Source organism: Colletotrichum aenigma (assembly GCF_013390185.1).
Source record: "Colletotrichum aenigma strain Cg56 chromosome Unknown KSG_Cg56_contig10, whole genome shotgun sequence".
Classification (NCBI taxonomy): domain Eukaryota; kingdom Fungi; phylum Ascomycota; class Sordariomycetes; order Glomerellales; family Glomerellaceae; genus Colletotrichum; species Colletotrichum aenigma.
In genome coordinates this window covers 308,241-330,808 of record NW_023500916.1, presented here as the reverse complement: position 1 = coordinate 330,808, position 22,568 = coordinate 308,241, and the positions used below count along the sequence as shown (strand labels likewise).

Below are 22,568 nucleotides of genomic sequence, written 5' to 3'. Positions count from 1 at the left end.
AACGCTGACAAATCTAGTCAAAATGCGGGTAATACTCCAGTCCGGATGAATATACCTGGAGGGTTGCAAGCTGAGTGATCGGGTGCGAGCCCCTTACCATGCGGCGTGGATCTTTGCGCGTCTCATAGGCACCAACACCACCAACACGTACAGCCACCGGGCCTTGCATTTGGCCACTCACATGGGCTGTTATGATTGGGCTCCGCACAATAGCAGTCCACATCTAAGCGCCAACATCCTCACATGTTGGCGGCGCATTTATGATCCACGTCTCCCACCAGTCGAGTCATTGAAGTTTTCTTCCATATACATCCCCTTACACGCACAGTCTGACGGATAGCACTCCGGATCGCAGAGGCTGGCCAACACGATGGAGGTGGTTGGGGCCGTATCGAGCTTTATCGCTATCAGCCAAGCATTAGTGGCCGGCCGCCACATCGTCAACGTTCTCCGAGACATCCCGAAGATAGGCAGCGAACTACAATCGCTAGACTTCGAGGTTAGTTGCAAATCACGTTGGACAAAGTCGCTATCCAAAAGTGCCACGGAGATTTTGATAAGAACATGCGTCCTAATTTTCCACTTCCATAGATTCAAAGTCTTGCACCTGCAGTCAAGGCCGCTGAAAAGCAACAATATATCTCCCACGGACGCCAGGCTGAATCTCTGGATCTCAAACTAGCGAAAGAACGGCTCGAGAAAACTGTCGAAGGCCTCCAGAACTTGCATCGCCGTGTCACGCGAACCGACGAAGATGGCAACGTCAAAGCGAGGAAGACAAGATACTTATTCTTGCAAAAAGATCTTGCGGACTGTCGTGATAAGATACGTGATGCTAGAGACACCCTGCATCTTGTTCTGATGAACATGAACCTGGAAGAAACTACGTGCGTAGAGCGTCATCCACGAAAGGATGTTCATAAGTGCTGGTAACTGATGGCCAGGCGGATGGCACTTCGTGTTGAGAGCCTCACTATTCAGTCAACAGGCCACATTCCTCGTGCCCATGAATGCTCGAGGAGTGTGGCTCCAACGGTGGGAAACCTCCCCCTGATCACACCTCACACTACCGAATACAAATTTCCACAGCTAGTTCTAAATTCAGATCAAGCTTTACCAGAAAGGGTAGGTCAACTTACATCAGTTACGCGAGAGTTGACCTCCGACGTCCAACCACGGCCCATTGAGGACGGCATGGGTTTCAAGGCCAAATTGTCAATGGAAAACAAGTGCTCACGTAATTGCTTGTGTCGTTGCCATGCCTCTAAGCAGTCATCTTTTGGCTATGATGGCTGGGCAGGCAACATACTGGGCTCTTTCTCTGTGACATCGGACAGTAGCATCTTGTTTCGGAATGCAACCAAATGCACCGAATCGAGTTGTGGGAAGAATCAGAAAGGCTCGATAACGGTCAACTACAAGTTTCCAACCTGGCTTTGGCCCCAAAGCTTTTCACTTCAGAGCTCTATGGGCAGTTTATCTGCACTGAGCGCTTCATTACGTCCAATCAGAATCCTGGCAGATGGTGCAACCATATGGCACATCTTTCAAGACCAGTCAAGAGCGGAAGTGCAGCATTTGATCATAAGAAAAGGCAACATATATCCCGATGATTGTGACTCTAAAGGATTGACACTCCTCGAGGTAAGCGTTTCATGGGATATCAAAGCGCTGATGGCATACAGTGGCTGACATTCGCAAAGTGGGCTATCACTGCTGGAACACCAGACGTGCTAGAATTTCTGGTGCAGTTTTGGGACGGAGAGATTGCAAAGTCACATATCAATAAGTATTAATTACGAAATGTGTCATTTTCCTGGTCAAAATCCATCAACTTATCAATAAGCAGGAAGTGTGCTTTCAACGCGCAAAGTCAACTTACAGGCAGGCCACACATGACGTCTCAAGAATCTCAAGCACAACACAAGGTAGTACAGCTTGGCGGAGACACTGTCCAGGCAGTTCAGACACCGCTACACCAAGCGGCAACCTTGATCAGCAACGAAGAGACAATCCGGGAATCAATCCAACAGGCCTTTAAACAATATTCATGGGCATTGAGTGAGTGGAACTACGAAGGCCAGACGCCACTACATGTTGGGGCGAGTCATGGCAATATCGTAGCCGTACGAGAGCTTATTCATCTCGGCTCTAACGTGGACCAATTGAACTTTTTCGGGAGAACCCCTCTTATGGAAGCTATTAACATGGGGCATATGAATGTCGCTAGGTGTCTGCTTGGGGCCGGTTGTTCGGTAAAAGCTGCAGCATCGGATGGATCAACGGCCTTGCACTATGCCGCATGTCCAGAAAACGAGCCTGAGAAAGATCCCGCTGGCATAATCAGGGTTCTGCTCGATGCAGGCACCTCACCAGCAGTTAAAGATGCATCTGGCAATACGGCATTGCACTGCCTAGAGGATTCCAACGTTAGTAGACAAGCTACAAAGGAAAAGATTCAGTTGCTTGTGAAAGCAGGTGCTGGAATCAACGAGCGTAGTGGTGATGGCGACACACCATTGTTTCGGGCCATTCGCACTAATCAGCCAGAGGTTGCGAAATATCTCTTGAAGGCAGGCGCCGAAACTGATTCTCCACAGGGACTAGAGGGAAATGTCCTTCACGTCGCTGCTGCATATGGGGAAATTGAAGTCCTTCGGAGCCTGGGTAAAATGTATTTACCTCAAGTCAGAGTAGACATGAAAGATTCTGACGGCGATACTCCCTGGGATCTGTTCATTGGCACTTTGCATCAACCAGAATGGAAACTTGGGTCTGCGCGCAGACCAACCTCAGAAGAGAAGGAAGCTTTCGTGTGTTTGTACACACAGGTCAGAAATCGCAACTTACAACATGACGTCGCCAGACTAGAGTGGGCACGACAATATCTTGTAGAAGAAGACCTGCGAGGCGCCTCTGCGGCGATAGCACAGATTATAAAGGAGAATGAGGAATGGAAAGAATGGAAGGCTGTTCAAACATACCAAGCAGTCAGGGTCCAAGTTCGGGAAAGAATGTGGGAGGCGGCAATTGAATCGGTGGACGAAAACGTCGATATTCTGAAAGATCAGATCTCCAAATCCCCCTGGGACCGGTGGTCTCACTACGATATTTTAGCAACGATGGATGCAGATGAGTTCTCAAACTAGGTTGACGGTACAATTAGTCGACATTCTGAAAAAAGCATCCAGATCCGCGAACAAGTTCATCTTTGACCGGTCATCACTACAGAGCTGCAAATCCATCCCTACTTCGTGTGAACGTCATGCCAGCTGCGGGTTGGAGCTGACTGGTAGGGAGGGGCCTGAAAAATGCCGGAGGCTCCCTAAGTCGAGCATATTCACCTGAGCAGAGTGAGGAACCTAGGAAGCTGTGCTGATGGGAGTTCAAGATTTTTCGAAACAGCGGGATTCGTGTCCCTACCAAATCACAGCCCAGACCTTGAGCTATTGAGTCCGCCAGACTTTTCGCTCACTGTCAGCCTGTTATCAGGGCTGTTCAGTGACGTTCACTTGTGGACGTTTTAAAGCTATCCTCTTGGTATGGAGGTACCCACGAACAGCCTTTTGGGTAAGCTTGGCTGGCAGCAGAACGTTTTCTTTGTTGCAGCACGACCGGAGGGTCCGTTAACCCAAGAGCCAAAAAGGGTAAGACCTCGAATCTACTTTCAAAAGAGCTTGTGTCGAGTCAAAGAATGTGTTCTTGAACGCTACGCCATTCATCCATTCTTTTATCTCCTTCGGATCTACCATCCTAAAGTTGCCTTAAATATTCCGCAACACGATTGTATATCGCCAAGGACGAGACAGCAGCGTACCAAAATTACCATTTCAACTCTGTCTTTCATCAAAGCGCAAATCTCACTCGACAGCCTGTTACAAAACGCTTGAACATTGAAACGGATCCAATGCCGAATACAAAAAGCTACCGTTATGAGAATCTTGTCGAGCTTGTCAAGGATGTCAACAGGTTCCAGATTAAAGGCACAGAATGGAAGTTTTGTCTCAAAGACCCCACGAACCCGACCTCTCCTTGGAAGGCATTCGGAATTGTTCTTGAAGAGAATGTCAAGTGGCTCGAAAGGGCAAACAGTAGATGGCTCGACTTCGACTGGTTGTCAAAACAGATCCGGTTGATCAACCCACCCATCGACCCAACAACGGGAACAATTCAGCTTAATTATGCCTGGAAGGAAATAGTAGACAAGCTTGACGAGATTCCAGGCGGCAACTTACCTCAGTGGGTGAAGAAGGACACAAAATGGCTATATAACGATCAGGAATCATGGCCTCTGATCGAGGAAGATGAAAATTTCAGAAAGCTTTTCAGGGAAGGGATTTGGTGCGACCTTGTCCCGATCTTCGGTATCCTTACGACCGGCGCACATCTCAACGTCTACAAGATCACCAAAGCAAAGGGCTTTCAGGTGTGGGTGTCTCAGCGCCCTGACACGCAACCAAACTTCCCCGGACTACTCGATCAAGCTGCAGCTGGTGGTTTTACACCGAGCCACAAAACGATCCTTGAGTGCATCCAGAAGGAGAAGAAACAAGAATCAAAGGGATATCCACGTCATTGGCCTGAGTTAATGCGTCAGAGCCCGGATATTCCCACCATTCAATTCTTCGACGTGCGCGATGAGAGATGGGAAAAAGGCTATGCTGGCCTGCCTGAGCCAGGCATCAGGAAAGCGTACGATCTCAGGGTCAATGACGAGAAAATCAAAGGAAAGGAAGGCCAGACTTTCAAGCTAATGGGGATCGACGAAATCAGAGAAAGCTTGCTGCATGGGCGATGGAAACCGAATTCTGCGCTGGTGATGATCGACTTCATGATCCGACACGGACTCATCGAAAACAAGATCGAAAAGGCGGAAATTCCGAGGCTATTGAAGCTCGACCGTGAAAGGCAGTTCGGCTTCGGCATCGCCGTCATTGAGCTTTCTGATTATGTGCAATTCCCTCTGCATGGAAACAAGTAGGTCCTACCATGAAGCTTCTTTTAATGTGTGGTTGTCGGCTGTGCCTGTTTACTGCGTCGGTCAGATTCCATTTTAGTATATATGTAAACGGGACGTCAAGCCAACTTCAATAGTGATTCTGCCCCGTGGCGTTCGAAAGCTTAGGTTTCTTGCATTTACAACTAAAGAACAAGAGTAACATGGGCCATCGCGCTGATGAAGCCTTTGTCATGCCTAAATCATCCAGTTACAAGGAACACTCAATATTAGACTACTTTGTTGGGAGATTACACGACACCGATGTTAGCCATCTCGTCGTGGTGAACATGAAAATCTCTATGGCATCTCATAGCCCACGATCACACCTGACTTCTAGCCTTTCTCTCCTTTTCAGACGAGGTATTCTGTTGTAACAACAGGGTATCAATTCTCGCCATGACGCCATCAAGAACAGAGCGGACCAAGCCATCAGGAGCCATGCCCGCCTCAGTGCACGCATTGATAACCGTATCACCGCCAGCCATACCAGCGACATTGAAGACTATACCATGATATCCAACAGCGCCGTGAGGAGAAGCGGTAGAGAATTGAACGTCCTCGATCCTCACCGCCGGCTCCTCTCCACCAGCCGATACCGTAGTGGCTTTGAGTGCACCTAGGTTTGAAACTGAGAAGCTGTTCTGCATGACCACATTCATCGAAGGCAGAGACTTGTTAACAAACTCCTCAAGTGTCGGGCCCATGGTGTTTCCGCTCAGCCAAGACTTGCAAAGCTTAGACTTGGTGCCGCCCTTGCGGAACTTCTGCATTCGCTTTCCGTAGTCGCAAACAAGTTTCCAAGTTTCCTTTGTGTCAAGGTATGCTCTAGCCTGTTGAATGCCATCGCCGGAAAACATTGTGGGGAGTACTTTTCGGTATTTCCCAAGACGCTCCTTCTCTGGCACACTGGCAGCCAAGTTGAGCATCTTGCCTTGCCCAGCTGCCAAATCCTCAAAGTCGCAGACTGGTCGCATGTCGACTGCGTAACGTGTGAATCCGACCTTGGCCTTGCGATAGTGGTCCGCTGCCAAAGTGCCAGTGATCAAGACCATAAGCAAAGGCGTGAAAGTTGTCCCGTGGCTACGGCAGGCAGCTAGAATAGATTCCATCTTTTGAGCGGGGATGCGATAGTTGTAGACCTGTGTCGAGGTTCGTTCTTGCGGCAATGGGTTGCCCAGGGAATCTTTTAGGAACTTCCTGGGCGGGGCAAAGTCCGTAAAGAAGAGGGCTTTTGAGTAGAAGTACCGGAGGAAGGCAAAGCTTAGGAAGTTATAGATGACACCAAGCGCGGATGGCTTCTTCCGGATGGTGTTTTTGACTCTCTCATTCAGTCTCATTCTTTCAGGGTTCAAGTGAACCTCCCGAGGAGCTTGTTGTCTCATTCCAGAGGCGGCTGCGGCATTGAGTGACGCGAGAAATTCGCGGTGGAAGGTCATGCCAAATGAGCCGTCGCAGACGAGATGATGAAACAGGAAGACGACATCTCGGCGTCCGAGAATGAGCACTTTCCACCATGGCTGACCAGGTCTCACCTCTCCATCAGCCCAGAGCCACTCGCTGTGGAGCTTCTCGAATAGGTCTGAGCCCAGGGGTGGAACGTTGTGGTCGATGAACTCAACGCAGCTGTCGAGGTTGATTGTGTTAAGTGAGGCCAAAGAAAGAAAGTGCTTGCCATCTTCGTTCATTTCTTTGACACCAACCAGGCCAAGCTCTGGGCACTTGGTAACGACGGCATGAAGAGCTGCAAAAACCGTCTCATCTGACAGGTCGAGATTTTGACCGGTCTTCGCTGAGGCGTAGCGAGCCGCAACCAAGACGTTTGCTTGAATTCCTAGGCGATGATAGACATAGAACATGCGATCCACTTGAGCTACAAGATAGTTAGTATAGTATTTGCTCGTCGTTTTGCGGACACTAGACTTACTGGTCTTGCGGACGATTGTGTACGGACTGGGTTGTACCGCGGCATCTTGACCTTCTTTAGCAGTGAGAGTTGTGGTGGCCATATTGCTGTTGAGCCCGCGCGCAACTTCAGGAGAGCTTCGAGATTCAGGGACGCGTAGACTTCTGAGAAAGCTCCAGGCTTCCTGATCAGTGATAGATCTCCGAAGACTTTTCCGGTTTTGCCATCAAGAGCCGGAACGAAACCTCGTCCAGGGCCTAATGCTGTATTTGAGCTTCAGTATCGCGGGGTTCGGTCCTTCACAGCCCGCATGGACGGGGTCACAAGGAAACATTGCCAAGTGATCCAAGCTCCATACCTTTTTCGTCGGTGTCGCATCGCGCTCAGATCTTCATCCCATCACCAGCATAGCTCCCAGACGACCTCCAGTTGAACTATGAGCTTGAATCAACTTTGAAACCAATCAGCACACTGGAAGTTTTCATTTCTGTCTGCTAATGAACCACTCATTGTTCGCGATAGTGCCACCCCGGATTTTTAAGGTCCTCACTTGCATGAGGGCTCAAACTGCGTCCTCGGTCAAACGCGAATGGTCTCTGGAACTTGTCTGAATTTGGGAAAAGCAGCAAGTCTCCAGTCAGCATCGAAGGAACATCCGGTGCAGAATTCTGACCAAAACGTGTTGCGTGACCTTTGAGGAGCGCGACGTTGGATCCTCGAGAAAAATGAAGCCGTCGTGCTCACTCTTGGCAGCATGAGCTCAGACATCTGAGCAGCACGCCCTGGCGCATCTCTGAGGAGCAATCAAAACATCATCTATATGCGGGGTAGATGTCACATGTAAGTGTGCAATGCTTTCAAACCACACGAAACTTGTATTCTGATGTTTGGATAAATCCCTGACCTCACATCAGGACGGGCTCAACTGAGAGGCAGTTCATCTGGTGTCTCCCCTCACGCCTCAGTTTGGTATCTCATCGACGTTCGAGACGTTGACTTTCTTGACTCCATTCAACTCACGGCGCAATTTGCTTCTGGCGGCATAGACTGCAGATGTCAGCACTCAAAGCCGCAGCGAGACGTTTGGACAAGAAACGTACCAACACGCATGAGCCTGTTCGGACTCCCTAGCGACTGCAAGCTCTTCAGTCCGTGCCAGGGATCAGCCCGCATGTAAACCTCCCAGAACGGCTTCCTTTCAAAGTAAAAAAATATTTTGACGTGGAATGACAAGCTTGGCGACCGTCTCTGCTGCCATGGGTACTTTTCCTCGTCCCACGCCTGTCCTGTGTACTCGACGGCCTGCTCTTCCCGACCCTCTAGCAGTTGAATCCGGAACAGGCACTCGGCCTCGTGATTGGTGTAAAAGTTCTGCAGCCACTATTGTAAGACGTTTTAATCCTGGCTCGACCGTCTCTTCGTACGATTTTGTCTGTGTGGCACTCGGCGGCACGGAGAACACTTCATCACGTAGTTCCAAAATCGGTAAGCAGCTTGCGAAAACTGCCTCGCTGATTCGAGGTGAAAATCTCGAAGCTTGTCTCAAGCCATTTGCAGCTCCGCATCCTGTCGAGTATTGAGATGATTATACAGCTCTTTCCTGCTTCAGACGCAACTGGAAAATCTCCTTGGTGGTCTTGGCGTCGGCAAGCTCAATGGCAGGCGCACTGTTGAACTCGATGTCATGCGTACGGCATTCTTTGCCTGCATCGAAGTGTCACCCTCAACATTGAAGAGCTTCATTTCGAAGACACGTGGCTGTGGAATGCGACTCTGGTATTTTTTTCAGCTGATGCTGGTATCTGGTTGAAGGCTGAAGGCTTCGTCAAGACCCGAGTTTCTCGGCTCTGAGCTGTATTGACAAGCAACAGGGTCCTCGCCCCCACATCGTAACAACTCAGTCTGTCTCAGATACTCTAGATCATTCGAAATGGTAAACTCGGCCTTGACAATGCCTTATTTTCTCTCGTGAGTTGCGTCATGACCGTGATGAGTCTTGTTCCGTGTCCTCCGTTGTTGCTCATTGATGAGCTTGAACACTATTTCGATGTCTTCATCTTCATTCGGCGGGGCCTTATCGACACCACATACGTCCCAGTTCACGTATTTTCGGCTTGCAAGGCCGTTTGAATGTGTCATACTGCTTCCCATTCTTGGAATGTTGCTCAATCGATGCTTACTAGGTAGACAGGTATGGAGACTGTAACCAGGGAGAGATTTAATTGAGCCTTTTCTGTTTCATGCAGCGCATACCTATATGCAACACAACTGGAGAATTCCACCTTATGCCGTCATCATTACAGTCACCCCAAAATAGCATGTAAAGACGTTCGGAGCCAAATACACGCTATGATTCATTGGCGGCCGCTAACGGTCGTGGCGTCGGAGCCATCAACTGAGATAGGGCCGACCCCGCAAAGAGAGTCAAGGGCAGTTGGAATATTCCGCAAAGACCGCTTTGGGTTCGACAAGTTCTGTAAAGCCCTTCAAAATCAGAGCTACGTAAGCACGTCAAAAATCATTCGGAGAATGCCCAGCATTACGACTGACTTGAGCTGAGCCTTGGCTGTGAGACCTTGGTTTTCCAGAAATGTTCTAGCTTCGGCTGGAGACGAGCTTACCTGCTGATCCTTCCAGGAATCACGGGATATCTGACGGCTTCACAGCCAATGAACTAATGCTCTGCCAAACTTCCGCGGACCCGCGTATCAGTCAACCGCCCAGGAAGGGCACACAGCCGGAGACAGCGTGGCCAATCGGCCCCACAACCGGTATGGTCGGAGAGGCCGACTGTTGGCACCAGTTCAGCTCTACAGCTCTGGGCGACAGTTCCCTGTGCCTGGGGTCCTCCAGACCTCCGGTTACCATGCGTTCGCTGATCTTGGCTCGGGCTGCTGATGCGACCGACCGGTCCAATGGCAGTGACAGGCCACTGGTCAGTGGTTCGTCCGAACGTTTGGTGATCACCGGGACACTGGCTAGCCGTTGCGCCATGAAACATTCAGCAATGTAGCTGACATGTGGCTGCGTTCGTCGAACAATGTCCAGCGAAAACGGCTTCTGCAGCAAGAGACCTTGCAAAGACTCAGAGCCGAGCAACGTTTACAAGACTGATGCCAGCCAGCGGAGACACGGTTGAGGCGCGAGTTCCTGGATTGCCGCCTCGGACGCGAGAAGCCGAAAGCGAGTGGCTTTGCAGGTCGCGTCATTTGGGTGGCTAAGACTGCTAAGTTTCCCATCGAATCAGCTAAGCGACCGTGGCTGGCACACACCAAAGTCCCCAGACATGGCTGGCAAGGCACCCCGCGCAGTCACTGCGCCACCTGCAAGTGACGAAGAGAGCGATGAGGGGCAGCGGAAACGGGGCACTGCTCTCAGCGGAGGGTGAGAAGCATTCTCCCGTTCTGCATGCATTCAGGCCCCTCCTTGGCAATCTCCGCGAGCTCCGTTTCTACGCTAGCTCCTGTTGAATCCTGCCTTACGTTTGGCGCTTTTTAAAGCTCAGCTGTTTCCCCTCTGCTGACTTGGGAGACATCATCATTATCATCAAGCATTCGACTCTTCAGCCCTTTCGACCCATATCGACATTCGACCTCAAATCATCTAAACATTCCATCAAACATCTTCCACAGTACTATGTCTTCGAACGACTACTACGGCAACAGTGGCCACGGCCAGCAGGGTTACAACCAGGGCTATCAACAGCAGGGATATGGCCAACAGGTTGGTTATCCCCAGCAGCCAAGCTACGCTCCTCAAGTAAGCACCCAAATTATAATTGTTTTGGATCCCGGCGTCATTTGGCAAATGCTGATGTCTTCCTCAACAGCAGCAGCAAGGCGGCTACCCTCAACAGTCACACTCGCCGTACCAGCAGGGTGGTGGCTACAACGCTCCCCAGCAGCACGGATACGGCGGCCCCCAACAGCCCACTTACGCCCAGAGTCAAGGCCACAGCCAGGGTTACTCCTCTGGACATGACAACCGCGGTCACTCTCCTTACCCTCAACAACAACAATATGGTCAGCAACAACACGGCCAGCAAGGCTATGGACAACAGGGCTATGGACAGCAGGGCGGTCCAGGCCAGTACGACCCCAATGGGCCTGTCGGTCCTGATGGCGAGCGTGGCCTTGGCGCGACACTAGTCGGCGGCGGAGCTGCCGGATGGGCTGCGCACAAGGCCGGAGGCGGCCTGCTCGGTACTCTCGGTGGTGCTATCGCCGGCGCAGTCGGTGCCAACATGTTGGAGCACGCCGGCAAGAAGCATAAGAAGGAGAAGAAGCACAAGAAGGACAAGCACCACAAGCGCGGTCTCAGCGGAAGCTCCAGTTCCAGTAGCGACTAAGCGCGTTTCCTTGTCTCCTATCAATCACGACGTAATCGGTATGCGAAGCTGTCGGAACGCCACAATTTGGACGATACCCTGAAAGCCTGCATGAGCTTATGACAGTTTGGACTTTATGTTTTGGGATGCACATAGATGTTAATGTATTATTATGGTTCATACTTCAACACAATCATTCAATGATTTTATTACTTTCATGTCGCATTACTTCTAATTGGTATCTCAAATAATCTCTAACATTTTGATACAAATACTGCTCACTCCATTGTCTCTAGGTTCTTTGCAACCTTGAACGAGGCATCTGTCTTCGCGCGTACCTCCTCGACGTCAACGCCCGGTGCAACCTCAGTCAAAGTCAATCCTCCGTTCTTGCGATCGACCTCGAAAACACACTTTGGGTACGTTAGCAACTGTTTGCAGCACAATATTTCCAATCACGACTCACCAAATCAGTAATAATAGTGCTAACCACGCGAGCACCAGTCAGAGGCAGGCTGCAGTCCTGCACGATCTTCGAAGAGCCATCCTTGGCAACATGCTCTGTGGCGACAACGATCTTGGTGTTATCCGGGTTGGAAACCAAGTCCATGGCGCCGCCCATACCCTTGAACACCTTTCCGGGGATCATGTAGTTGGCCAAGTCACCAATGGCACTGACCTGCAGCGCTCCGAGAATGGAGACATCCACGTGGCCGCCGCGGATCATGCCGAAAGACTCGGCGCTATCAAACGTTGAGGCTCCGGGCACGAGGGTGACGGTCTCCTTGCCAGCGTTGACGATATCACTTTCAATGATGTCAGCCTTAGCCCACTGTTATTCAGAATGACGCCACTTACGGGTCGACCTCGTCTTTCGTGGGGTAGGGACCCATGCCGAGAATACCGTTCTCGGACTGGATCCAGACCTTGCGCTCAGCAGGTAGGAAAGAGGGAGCAAGAGTGGGAATGCCTGCGATTGTCAGCGACACTATTCCTGGTTCGGCGGACAGGCTAACTTACCAACACCGAGGTTGACGTAGAAACCCTCCTTCAGCTCCTTGGCCGCTCGCCTGGCGATACGGTTGCGGCGTTCCTGGGCCTCGTTCTTGGCCTTGGACAGGTTCTCGCCCTCGCCATCCTCGGCTCTCAGTTTCAGGATCTCAATGTTCTTCTCGGCGGTCGCGGGGACGATTCGGTCCACGAAAATACCGGGGAGGTCGACGTCGTTGGCATCGATCTCACCAGCTTCAACGATGTGCTCTGCTTCGACGATAGTGACGGTCGCGGCCTTTGCCATGATGGGGCCAAACGCCTTGGTGGTGTATCTGCAGGTTGCTTAGGTTAGCTCTAGTTTTATCTGGTTGAATTCACAAAGCCTACCTGAAGACGCAGTTTCCAGCCGTGTCGGCCTTCCATGCCCTCAAAATGGCGACATCTCCGGTCAAAGCAGTCTCCATGAGGTACGTCTTGCCATTGAATTCCCTTGTCTCTCTCGTCCTGCCACGTTCCGTAACGGCGCCTGACGCATCAAGTCTAACGGGGATGTCACCAGTCTGGACCAACGAGTCTAGAAGAGTCAGCCATATGACCAAACAGGCGTCGGCGATCTACCTACGTGCACCAGTGGGCGTGAAGAACGCGGGAATGCCAGCACCACCAGCACGGATTCTCTCAGCGAGGGTGCCCTGGGGACACAGCTCGATGCCAATCTTTCCTGTCAAGTATGCCTTTTCAAGAGCCTTATTGGCTCCAAGAAATGAGAGAATGAGGTTGTTGACTTGACCAGACTTTGTGAGGATAGCCAAGCCACCCTTTCCCTCAATTCCGGCATTATTCGAGACTGCTGTCAAAGAGTGAAGGTTCTCGGGTCCCCTGCGGTTCAGCGCGGCAATCAGAGTGTCTTCGATTCATGTCAGTGATGGCCAATAGTCGCTTCATTGCGCTCGCACTCACCAGCAACACCGCAAAGTCCGAAGCCAGAACTGAGAATCGTCGATCCGCTCTTGATGTCCGCGACAGCTTTGTCCGCGGAAGCATAGAGCTTCGACCCGCCTCTCTTGACACTCGGCGCCTTCGCAGATCTTCGGATTGATGTTGTAGTAAGAGCTCGACAGCTCACGGCTCCAGTAGCCTTTGCGCGGGGGAAGCGCTGAGGTTGCGCGCAGATAGATGGTGCCGCAGAGAGAGCGGCTGTGGCGCGGACAACCACCCTTGAGCGCAATTGGCGTGTAAGTGAAGGCATTTTGAATCTGTGTTTCTGTCCTCAACGAAATCTCAAACTTGCGACACTGAGACACCAGCTGCAAGAACGATAGCTAAGAAAAGATCCAGGTCCGATTGTCGGTAGCATTTCTGGGTTCGGGTTAGGTGGGCGCGACCTCATCTTTTTGACAAGCTCCAGGGCGGAGCCGATCGGGCGTTCTTCTGCACGCCGACGCCATCCCGTCTCCAACTTCGCGCTGACCGGGGGTTCGGCATGAGGGGGAGGGCCCGAGGGACGCTGACGTCTGCAGAGCGGGGCTATCCCCGGCATTTGTTGGGGCTCTCGGCAGCCAGAAGTAGGCTCCGGGTCAGCGAGTCAAACAAAGCCGCTTTCATTGGCGCGATACGGCTAACGGCTAGCTTGACCTACCTTCCTAGATGGATAATCTGGGGATAGTAAGGAAGGGTTGGGGATGGTAAGCATAGTTCGCGTTCCCGTAGGGTCCGTCCGCCCCCGCAGATTTGGGGTCTGGGGAAGATGGACTTCAAAAACGGGGGAGGGTCCCCAAGACTTTCCAAGCCTTGTCTATGCTTGGCACATTGTTGAGGTTCTCGTCGTTCTTGCTTCTCCTTTTGTCGTTTGTCCTGAGTGCGATACCCTCTTGTGTCCTGGTCAAAAGTCTTTGCCCTTTTCATCCCGTTCACCGACAAGATGACTCGTAACTCCAAGGAGTACGACATGGACCCGAAGGTCGAGCACACGGAAAGCCAGGTGGCTGCTGACGCGGAGCATCAAGCCCATCTGACGAGGACCTTGCTCTTCAAAGTCGATACAAGGCAAGCGGAATTCTATCAACGAACCTAAATGGGATGAACATCAACTAACATGTTTGTGGCTACCAGGGTCCTGCCTCTCCTGGCCTTGCTGTTCCTGTGCTCCTTTCTCGATCGAACCAACGTCGGCAACGCGAAGATCATTGGTCTCGAAGAGGACCTCGGCATCAACAACATCCAATACAACCAAGGCTTGGCTGTCTTCTATGCGACTTACATTGCCAGGCATGTTATTTCTGTCGTCCAAAGTCACTCCGACATTGTGAATGGACGCCCTGTCTCCACGTACCAACCGCTAATGCATGCCTAGCGAACTGCCAAGCAATCTCGTCCTGAAGAAGGTCTCGCCAAGAATTTGGCTTCCGTTCCTGACCATCGCATGGGGTATTGTTACCATGTGCCTCGGTTTCGTACGTAGTTACGGAAGTTTTGTCGCCGTTCGTGCCGTTCTCGGGATGTGTGAAGGAGGACTGCTACCTGGAATGGTTCTGTACCTGTCCGGTCTCTACACCCGTGGAGAACTCGCTCTTAGAATCGGCATTTTCTACACCGCAGCGTCTCTGTCGGGTCAGTCATTTTTGCTACACATCGACTTCTTCAGGAGCCCACTAACACGTTGGCGCAGGCGCATTTGGTGGTCTTCTTGCTAGAGGACTTTCTGCCATCGGCCCGAGTGGAAATCTTGAGGGTTGGAGATGGATCTTCATTATCGAAGGTCTCATCGTGAGTTTTCCTTTATATACAATAAAGGTGAAGCTTTACTAACATTGGATTAAGACAGTTGTGTGCGGAACTATCGCTGCTTTCGGTCTCCCGAACGACCTCGCAACTGCAAAGATTCTTACGCCCGAAGAGCGAGAATGGGCCTTGGTCAGACTCCAAGGCCACGCCGGGGACAGGTTCAAGTAATAAAAGCTGCTTCTCAATTTTTTCCAATGGTTGCTGACAAACTTCTTAGCCTGGCCAGTGAGCGAGAGGAGAAGTTTCGATGGTCGGAAGTTGGTCGCGGCGTTCTGAACCTTCAAGTCTGGTTGAGTTCGACTGCTTACTTCGCAACCCTCTCAGGCCTGTACTCTTTTGGTCTCTTCGTAAGTCTTGTCGCTTGAACTTCTCAGGGGTGATCAACACGTGTTGACGGGCTTGAATATAGCTCCCTACCATCATCAATGACCTCCACATCGCCTCAAACGCCAACCAGTCTCAGCTGTGGTCCGTTATCCCCTACGCTGTTGCTACTCCCGTAACAGGTAAGTTCTATTTTCATAGCGGTTGTATTGGAGCTTCTCTAACTTGGCTTGAAGTTCTTGTTGCGTTCTTGTCGGACCGTCTCCGGGTGCGCGGCCCGCTCATGCTCGCCGTCCTGCCGATTTCGATCATTGGCTACGCCGTCATCGGCAACGTGACTGCGCCCCAAACAAGATTTGCAATGACCTGTCTCATGGCCATTGGAATGTACAGTGCAGTCCCGTGCGTTCTTAGTTGGAACTCGAACAACTCGGCCGGGCACTACAAGCGGGCAACTACGTCGGCTTTGCAGTTGGCAATCGCGAACTGCGGAGGCTTTGTTGCGAGTAAGTCCTCGCCGTCCCCTGACTTCGGGTTTGCGCTAACCTCTGGAAAAGCCTTCATCTATCCCAGTACCCAAGGCCCATACTATCACAAGGGTCACACCACCATCTTGGGACTACTTTGCTATGCTTGGGCTGCGTAAGTCTTCCTCGTTCCAATCCTCAGGTTCCCCCACTGACAATCTTTGCAGCACACTATTGAATGTTCTTTGGTGTTCCAAGATTAACCGCGACAAGGCTGCGGGCAAGTACGACCAGTTCATCGGCACGGGCGACGATAGAGAGCCTGAGTTCAAGATGGTCCTGTAAACTCTCATCAGCATCAGATAAGGGAGTCAATACTCTGGGGATATATAGAGTTTTACAGGCTCAATACTGAAAGGCCTATGGTATAATGATCACGAAATTATTACGGCCTCAGCCTCTCCTTTGTGCCATGACCTAGACGGAGTTTTCCTATTGCTTTGCTCAACCAACACGGACTTTGATTGTCATATTCAACATATACACGGCCACTTCCTCTTCTCATCTACATAGATCCTCTTTTTGACATGAAAAATAGACTTGTCGAGCAGCTTTGGGCCTCGAAAGACCGGAGGTAAATCGTGGCCTCACCATTGGGCATTTCTGTGTCATCTGAACTATATGCACTATTCTCATAGTACGATTGGCCGAAGATGCTGATACATGGGATGTCAACTTCACTCTGAGGCTCTGCATAGACATTCAATAACATGATTCTAGGCGCATTTTGGGTCTGTAGCCCCCGCTGATTATTTTACAATATTTTATCCCTTTCTTTACAACTTGGACTGACGGGCTGGAGCAAAGTTTGAGCCTCCGATGGCCTCCGTAATGCTGTCGACCGACTTCAGAATCCACTCGCTGCCCTCGTCGCTCGCCAGCCATTGCGCGCCCTCGATGTCCTCCTGGTTGTCTGCCTTGAAAGTGCCGTCCTCGAAAGCCTTTCTCAGTCCAAAGACGTGCGACAGAACTTGCGGACCGACGCCTGTTTGCGCTCTCAAGCATGAAATAGCGACAATAGAAGTCAAGACTCTGCCAGTGGTCGCAAGACCCCCTCGCTCCTTGGGATCAGACAGCAGACCCGCGTAGTGGCTGTTGAGAATGTGGACTGGCAAGTCGGGATGCGACTGCGCAAGCTTCTCGTAGAGCTTGACTTCAAAGGGTGCGTATACTGAGTCCCAGAGACCCTGGCCGCGGGCTGTGATCTCGCCGAGGTTCTCGGTGGTGGGTGCGCGTGTCGGCTTTGTCTCCAGTTGCGCGGTAACGTCTTTCGGGAGGCTGGCGTAGAATGCATTCAGGCAGTTGATGGTACGCGGAATGCCGTTGAAGCTGATGCACTTCAATCCGATCTCACGGATGAACTCGGCTGTTTCGCGCTTGTCGGGGCGGCCGCTGTTGGAAGCGACGCTGTAGAGGGATTCAAGAGATTCGGGGGAGTTAAGAGTAAAAGTCGTCGCGGCCTAGGACAATGGGTTAGTCTGGGATCCCTTCATGTGCATGAAACTCAATTGACAAGTTCAATTGAATCCGTGATGCGGTGACATACCGAGATGGCAAGCCACGGCTTTGCGCCGACGTTCTTCTCCGCGGCACCCTTTGCGATTGTCTGGTAGACCTCACGAATATGCGACGGCGCAGCAGCCTGCCCCGGGCGCGCAAAGGGCGCGTTGATGAGAGCCTTCAGAGACGGAGAGAGCTTCGACATGTTGTTTTCTTCTTTGCGATCGTCGGTCTGTTGTAGTTTTCTCGCATTCGCATCATCCATCGGGAAGGTGAGAGGGTGATTGCGGGTGGTAAAGTTGTTTTGTTTGGTTCCAGAACGGAATTGGTGGGGGAGGTTCCGCGGTCGGAAGACAAAGGATGCGCCGGCGACTCGGGGTCAGAAGTGTCTCCGATGGCGCGGGCTCCCATGTGATGTCAGCGAGGTCGGCCGTGGGTCTTTGCGACCAACATTGCGCCGAGTTGCCGAAAGGTCGCCGGAGCTACTTTTGGTTCCCGTGGGCGTCGGAGGATGGATGAGAGGCCGGCGCGTATCTTTGGGCTATGCTATCGCGCGGGATGGACTAAGACAGGGGCTGTGATGACATGGTATTGGTGCTACTTATCAAAACAGCATATCCGCGGACTGTATTTCCTGGAAATGGACGCGGAAACTGTTTGGGTCTCAATATCGCCTTCTACGATGACTGGTAACAAGCAAAAGGAGCCGTTCTGGCTTGGGTAAGTTGACGGGCTGAACGGAGCTATCATCCCAGAGGCATGGCTGACTTGCGGACTGTAGAGGTGCAGCGGCCTCAATGGCTGTTTGCTTTAGTAAGTTTCGATTTCAAGTGCCCTCAATGTCTGTTGTGCTGACCGCCTGATCATAGCTCACCCCCTCGACCAAACAAAATAGTGAGTTGTGGTCAATACCTAATTATCAGCAAAGGCTGACTGAGGTAGTCGCATGCAAGTGTTGAAATCGAGGGAATCCATGTTCCGGGCAATGTACCGCTTCGCCGCAAGAGACGGTTAGTGCCCATTGATGATGGAGAAGACTGAATCGCTGACTAGTGGCAGGAATCTTCTCTCTGTGGTCCGGTCTTTCTGCGTCCATCTTTCGACAAACGACATACTCCACCGCTCGATTCGGCCTCTATAACTACTTTGCGCAACAAGCGAAACAATACACAGGGAAGGAGAAGCTATCAACAACTATGACGATAACTTGCGCCGGATTGGCCGGTGGTATGGCTGGGCTTGTTGGCAACCCGGCCGAGGTCAGTAGCTGCGAGTACGGATGACTCGAGTTGTGTAGCTGATGAGACTGCAGGTTGTGCTTGTTAGGATGTGCGCCGATGGCGCAAAGACCGCTAGCGAAAGATTCGGGTACTCGAACGCCGCTGAGGGCCTCTACCGGATCGGAAGGGAAGAGGGAATCGCAACCTTTGGCAGAGGCATCTCGGCCAACGTCGTACGCAGTGTTCTTATGAGTATGTTTCCGATATAAGAGCCAAATGAGTGTGTAGATTTGAGCTAACAGCATGTAGACGTGGGACAAATCGCAACGTGAGTACTAAACGAGTGGACGACCACGAGCGGTGGGCTGGCGAATACAGAGCTAACAACAGACAGATATTCAACCGCGAAACGATACCTATTGGCAAAGACAGAAATGAAGGATGATATCAAAACCCACGCTGTGGCGTCCCTCTTTGCCGGAACTGCGGCGACAACCATTTGCGCTCCTGCCGATGTGTTGAAGAGTAGAATCCAGAGCGCCGCCGCGAGCGGGCCTGGCGGAAGCGTGAGACTGACTCCATGTATGGAGTGAAGTGTGATGCTGATCGTGTCGCAGTCCTTGCTTCATATTGTGCGGACTGGTCTCCGGGAGGAGGGCCCTAGGTTCCTCATGAAGGGGTGGACACCGGCGTGGCTTAGACTGACGTGAGTCGAAAGGAAGATAGAGATGTGAAAGCATTGGCTAATCGTGTTCCTTAGGCCAAACACCGTGTTAACGTTTGTGTTCATGGAGCAGCTGAGGAAGTTGACCCAATGGCAACTTGCGGCCCCAGTGGAGACAATGAAAGCGTGATGAGCCTGAATCCCAGGCGCGTGCTAGATTTGGAAACCAAATTCCGTCAGATTGGGCCAGCTCAGCCAGTCGAAGTTGTTCATATCGTCCCAGGACAAACCTGCGAACGAGGGGTCGAACTCGTTACCGGGCTGGTTGAGGACTTCGGCAATCTGGTCGTCGGACATGGTTGAGAACTGGAGAGTCCCTGGCCATAGCTGGGACTCCATGTAAGGGGGCTGTGAGACCGGCAACCCCATTGAGTTGATGTGAGGTGATGCCGCGACAGCGGAGGACGGCGTGCTGAGTTGACTGGCGCGCCGAGGGGCTGCGTCATGATGTATGGCAGCTTGGGGCTGACCATCCGTAGCCACGGCGGCCTGTTTTACAATGTGTCGAAGATATTTTCCGTATAAGGTAGACAATCCATTTCTGTGGTTTGTGGCTGATCCAATGCGTTCCAAAACGTCTGCTGTCTCTTCGATGAGGTTCCTGATACTCGGGGCTAGATTCGAGCTGCCTGTTGCATAGGCGCTCAGAGTCAGCGCAAAGCAAGCGGCGAATGAGACCATGATTGTAGTGTTGTTGGGGATTGACTGCAGCTGAGCCTCTCCCTGGATGGCTGCGCGCATGACCGTCACGGCAGATGATAGGCCTGCCGTGCGGAAGAACTGTCGGACTTCCATGGGGGCCGTCGGATGATTGATGACGCCACCATAGGTCGACAGCCGGGTATGAGTAACGAGGATTTCGACATACGGGGGCAGACGACGCTGCGGACCAGTGCCGATGGAGAAGCCCCATTCGGTAAGCCACTGGTCGAAGAACCTTTCGATGGCGCTCTGAATGGACTGCGCGATGAGCCCACCATCAGTGGATATGCCTTGCGATCCATCACACAAGGCGCGGACTGTGGCGAGCAAGCCGTCGAGGTCTCGTCGGAGGACGGCCATCGATACGAGGTGACCATCCATGGGATCTGCGATACTGGACCTGTGCCACTGATCGCAGTCCTTGATGATTCGAGTAATCGGAACAGTGTAAGGGCGGCCGCGTGCTAGCGACATGCCTCTCTCAAGAACGAACAAGGCAATCCAGCAACGCTCGCGGCGCCGGAGAAGTCGTTGGCCTAGATCGGACGTGTGTTCAATCTGGCTGAAACCATCCATTGCAAGAGCGGTGCGAGGATCGAGACATTCGCCACGAGTCAATGCCATGTTCGAACCGGAGCCGAGAATCTCCATAGGTACCAGAAGCTTGTGAAGAGATAGATCGATGGCGATGGTGGCGGCCATGTTAACATACCAGCACGTCTCGTCGTCGGTGCTATGCTGTCCCGGGAACATCCACGGAACGTTGACCATGAAGGCGAGAACGATCTCCACAGACTTGTGACGCTTGATGAGAACCCGTTGGGCCAGGGTCTTGCAGTGGTTCGAAAGTCTCTTGGACAATGCTCCGGCGGAGGGGAGGAACAGAGCAGACGCTGCCATTATGGAGGTGCAGAGGAAGGCAGATCGAGCTCGAGTGAACCCGGGCGTGTAAATCTTTGGGTCAAGACCCCAGCGGGTGTGAGCAAGCTTGCTGTGAAAGCTGCGCGACGTGGTGAGTGACGTCCAACATAACACAATGGCCCTGACTTACAATACGAATAGGGATTCTGCCTCTTCTTCGGTCACAAGACCCATGGTGATTGGGTCGATGTCGTCGCCGACGTCGAGGTTGACGCGGACGGAGGTGAAGAATGACTGCATCTCTAGATCCTCTTCGGGCTGGTCAACCTGTTGCTGCTGCTGCTGCTTCTTACGACTGACACGAGGGCCGGGCTGCTTCGGTGAAAGGCCCGTGATGGGCTTCGGTGACAGCTGCAGGTTGGAGGCGCGCGCCAGCAACTGGAGCGGATTCTCGGCATCGTCGATGGCCAAGCTCTCTTCATTGTGATGGTGCAAACTCATGTAAGTGTTGCTGTCTGGAGTGTTATCCAGTTCATCATCATCGTCAGACGAGAGGTCGGGTTGTTGGTCAGGACTGTTGAAATGAGACGACCCCCGTCTTAAGTGTGAGGAGGCGGTAGTTGACCGAGCATTTCGAGAGCCCTCCAGGAGTGCCTGGAGATTGCCGATGGCCTTGTCATCTTCGGAATTCTGTTCTCCTGTTCGGGATCGTTTGATGGCCTGCTCTATCTGGTAGAGAGCTTTATCTAGACCCTTTCGCTTGCTGTTGCGTGCCGCCACTAGTCAATAAGGGGGGACACACATGGAATGACTGGACGGGTGGGGGATGGATGGGGGTGGTGTTTATTTTGGGGGGTGTCTCGGTCGCAATGGTCTCCATCCATCTGGATGGATGGGTAGATGGACCCGAGCGGGCGGCTGGGGGCCTTACTTCTTGATGCCTTTCTGTCTTCCGGCATGGAATGTAGGCCGTATGCACTCAGAATCGAGCTGAATGCACCTCTTGCATTTGTTCTCATGCGGTGAGTAGTCGCACTTGATCTTGCTTCGGCGGCAGACCAGACAGGCGGCCTGCTTTGGACGTTGCGATTGAGGATCCTCCATCCAGGTGAGGGGGCTTTGTGAGGAGCTGGGTGCACTACGGCGATCTCGGTGAGGGACCAGCAAACGAACGGGGCCAAGGTGAAGGGAGTGTGGGAAGCACGCGATTCACGCTTGACAGGAGACGTTTGGTGGTTTCGGTCGAGATACTTGATGATATCAATCGTTAGAGATGATATAGACACGCTGCCCCTAGAGCAGACAGCTCCGCTGTTGAAGGAAGTGTTAGAACATTGGGACCCTCGATTGACGAGATGTCGACTTAATTGACTGATGAGGCGCAGGGGGGAGAGGCTGCTCAGCTGCTGTGTGACTCGTGTGAAGCCGGAATGATTGGGGAATAGGAGTGAGGGCACGAATCAGCATTCAGCCATCGCCCCGTTTCCCGGCAGAACAGTCTTAGTCATCCTTGGAAGTCTCTTGGCATAGGACAGATTACATAACGCATTCGGTCAGTCTCCTGGCGGTCTCTGGGAGTGTTCGTTCAAGAGAGTGGAGGTGAGCCAGGGGTCATAAGATGGGGAAGCTCGAGGGGAGCTTTGCTGCTGCAGTGAGACGGCGGCGGCCTGTAAGCCTCAGCAGCTTTCTCCGTCGGCGTTCTCA

General features: G+C 52.1%; 10 protein-coding genes across 10 annotated transcripts; 5 read left to right on the top strand and 5 right to left on the bottom strand.

Moving 5' to 3' along the window:
- Positions 1-2,192: 2,192 nt before the first annotated feature.
- On the top strand, positions 2,193-3,149 carry ANKRD6 (Ankyrin repeat domain-containing protein 6; the record flags this gene model as incomplete). The annotated part of the gene is made up of 1 exon (XM_037329186.1): positions 2,193-3,149. The coding sequence occupies one exon, from the start codon at positions 2,193-2,195 to the stop codon at positions 3,147-3,149; it is 957 nt and encodes a 318-aa protein (XP_037172014.1).
- Positions 3,150-3,907: 758 nt separating this feature from the next.
- Positions 3,908-4,981, top strand: CGCA056_v013943 (Uncharacterized protein; the record flags this gene model as incomplete). The annotated part of the gene is made up of 1 exon (XM_037329185.1): positions 3,908-4,981. One exon carries the CDS (start codon positions 3,908-3,910, stop codon positions 4,979-4,981), a length of 1,074 nt encoding a protein of 357 aa, XP_037172016.1.
- A 338-nt stretch (positions 4,982-5,319) lies between these two features.
- Positions 5,320-7,005, bottom strand: CGCA056_v013942 (uncharacterized protein; the record flags this gene model as incomplete). Its single annotated transcript, XM_037329184.1, has 2 exons — positions 5,320-6,869; positions 6,924-7,005. 2 exons carry the CDS (start codon positions 7,003-7,005, stop codon positions 5,320-5,322), a joined length of 1,632 nt encoding a protein of 543 aa, XP_037172015.1.
- An 858-nt stretch (positions 7,006-7,863) lies between these two features.
- CGCA056_v013941 (uncharacterized protein) lies at positions 7,864-8,645 on the bottom strand (the record flags this gene model as incomplete). Its single annotated transcript, XM_037329183.1, has 3 exons — positions 7,864-7,949; positions 8,003-8,273; positions 8,595-8,645. The coding sequence occupies 3 exons, from the start codon at positions 8,643-8,645 to the stop codon at positions 7,864-7,866; spliced, it is 408 nt and encodes a 135-aa protein (XP_037172018.1).
- Positions 8,646-10,538: 1,893 nt separating this feature from the next.
- CGCA056_v013940 (uncharacterized protein) lies at positions 10,539-11,250 on the top strand (the record flags this gene model as incomplete). The annotated part of the gene is made up of 2 exons (XM_037329182.1): positions 10,539-10,661; positions 10,732-11,250. The coding sequence occupies 2 exons, from the start codon at positions 10,539-10,541 to the stop codon at positions 11,248-11,250; spliced, it is 642 nt and encodes a 213-aa protein (XP_037172017.1).
- A 257-nt stretch (positions 11,251-11,507) lies between these two features.
- CGCA056_v013939 (Succinyl-CoA:3-ketoacid coenzyme A transferase 1) lies at positions 11,508-13,471 on the bottom strand (the record flags this gene model as incomplete). The annotated part of the gene is made up of 7 exons (XM_037329181.1): positions 11,508-11,642; positions 11,696-12,035; positions 12,088-12,199; positions 12,250-12,554; positions 12,610-12,796; positions 12,845-13,129; positions 13,183-13,471. 7 exons carry the CDS (start codon positions 13,469-13,471, stop codon positions 11,508-11,510), a joined length of 1,653 nt encoding a protein of 550 aa, XP_037171507.1.
- A 672-nt stretch (positions 13,472-14,143) lies between these two features.
- CGCA056_v013938 (putative transporter) lies at positions 14,144-16,142 on the top strand (the record flags this gene model as incomplete). Its single annotated transcript, XM_037329180.1, has 10 exons — positions 14,144-14,163; positions 14,335-14,550; positions 14,576-14,832; positions 14,891-14,988; positions 15,043-15,170; positions 15,224-15,353; positions 15,416-15,512; positions 15,567-15,836; positions 15,888-15,972; positions 16,025-16,142. 10 exons carry the CDS (start codon positions 14,144-14,146, stop codon positions 16,140-16,142), a joined length of 1,419 nt encoding a protein of 472 aa, XP_037171508.1.
- Positions 16,143-16,633: 491 nt separating this feature from the next.
- ALG3 (Dol-P-Man:Man(5)GlcNAc(2)-PP-Dol alpha-1,3-mannosyltransferase) lies at positions 16,634-17,562 on the bottom strand (the record flags this gene model as incomplete). The annotated part of the gene is made up of 2 exons (XM_037329179.1): positions 16,634-17,317; positions 17,404-17,562. 2 exons carry the CDS (start codon positions 17,560-17,562, stop codon positions 16,634-16,636), a joined length of 843 nt encoding a protein of 280 aa, XP_037172137.1.
- Positions 17,563-18,039: 477 nt separating this feature from the next.
- On the top strand, positions 18,040-19,431 carry CGCA056_v013936 (Mitochondrial dicarboxylate transporter; the record flags this gene model as incomplete). Its single annotated transcript, XM_037329178.1, has 10 exons — positions 18,040-18,077; positions 18,139-18,170; positions 18,227-18,251; positions 18,300-18,367; positions 18,417-18,616; positions 18,670-18,829; positions 18,887-18,905; positions 18,972-19,143; positions 19,195-19,283; positions 19,338-19,431. The coding sequence occupies 10 exons, from the start codon at positions 18,040-18,042 to the stop codon at positions 19,429-19,431; spliced, it is 897 nt and encodes a 298-aa protein (XP_037171855.1).
- Positions 19,432-19,454: 23 nt separating this feature from the next.
- On the bottom strand, positions 19,455-21,365 carry SAT9 (Satratoxin biosynthesis SC1 cluster transcription factor SAT9; the record flags this gene model as incomplete). The annotated part of the gene is made up of 2 exons (XM_037329177.1): positions 19,455-21,003; positions 21,055-21,365. The coding sequence occupies 2 exons, from the start codon at positions 21,363-21,365 to the stop codon at positions 19,455-19,457; spliced, it is 1,860 nt and encodes a 619-aa protein (XP_037171856.1).
- Positions 21,366-22,568: the final 1,203 nt, after the last annotated feature.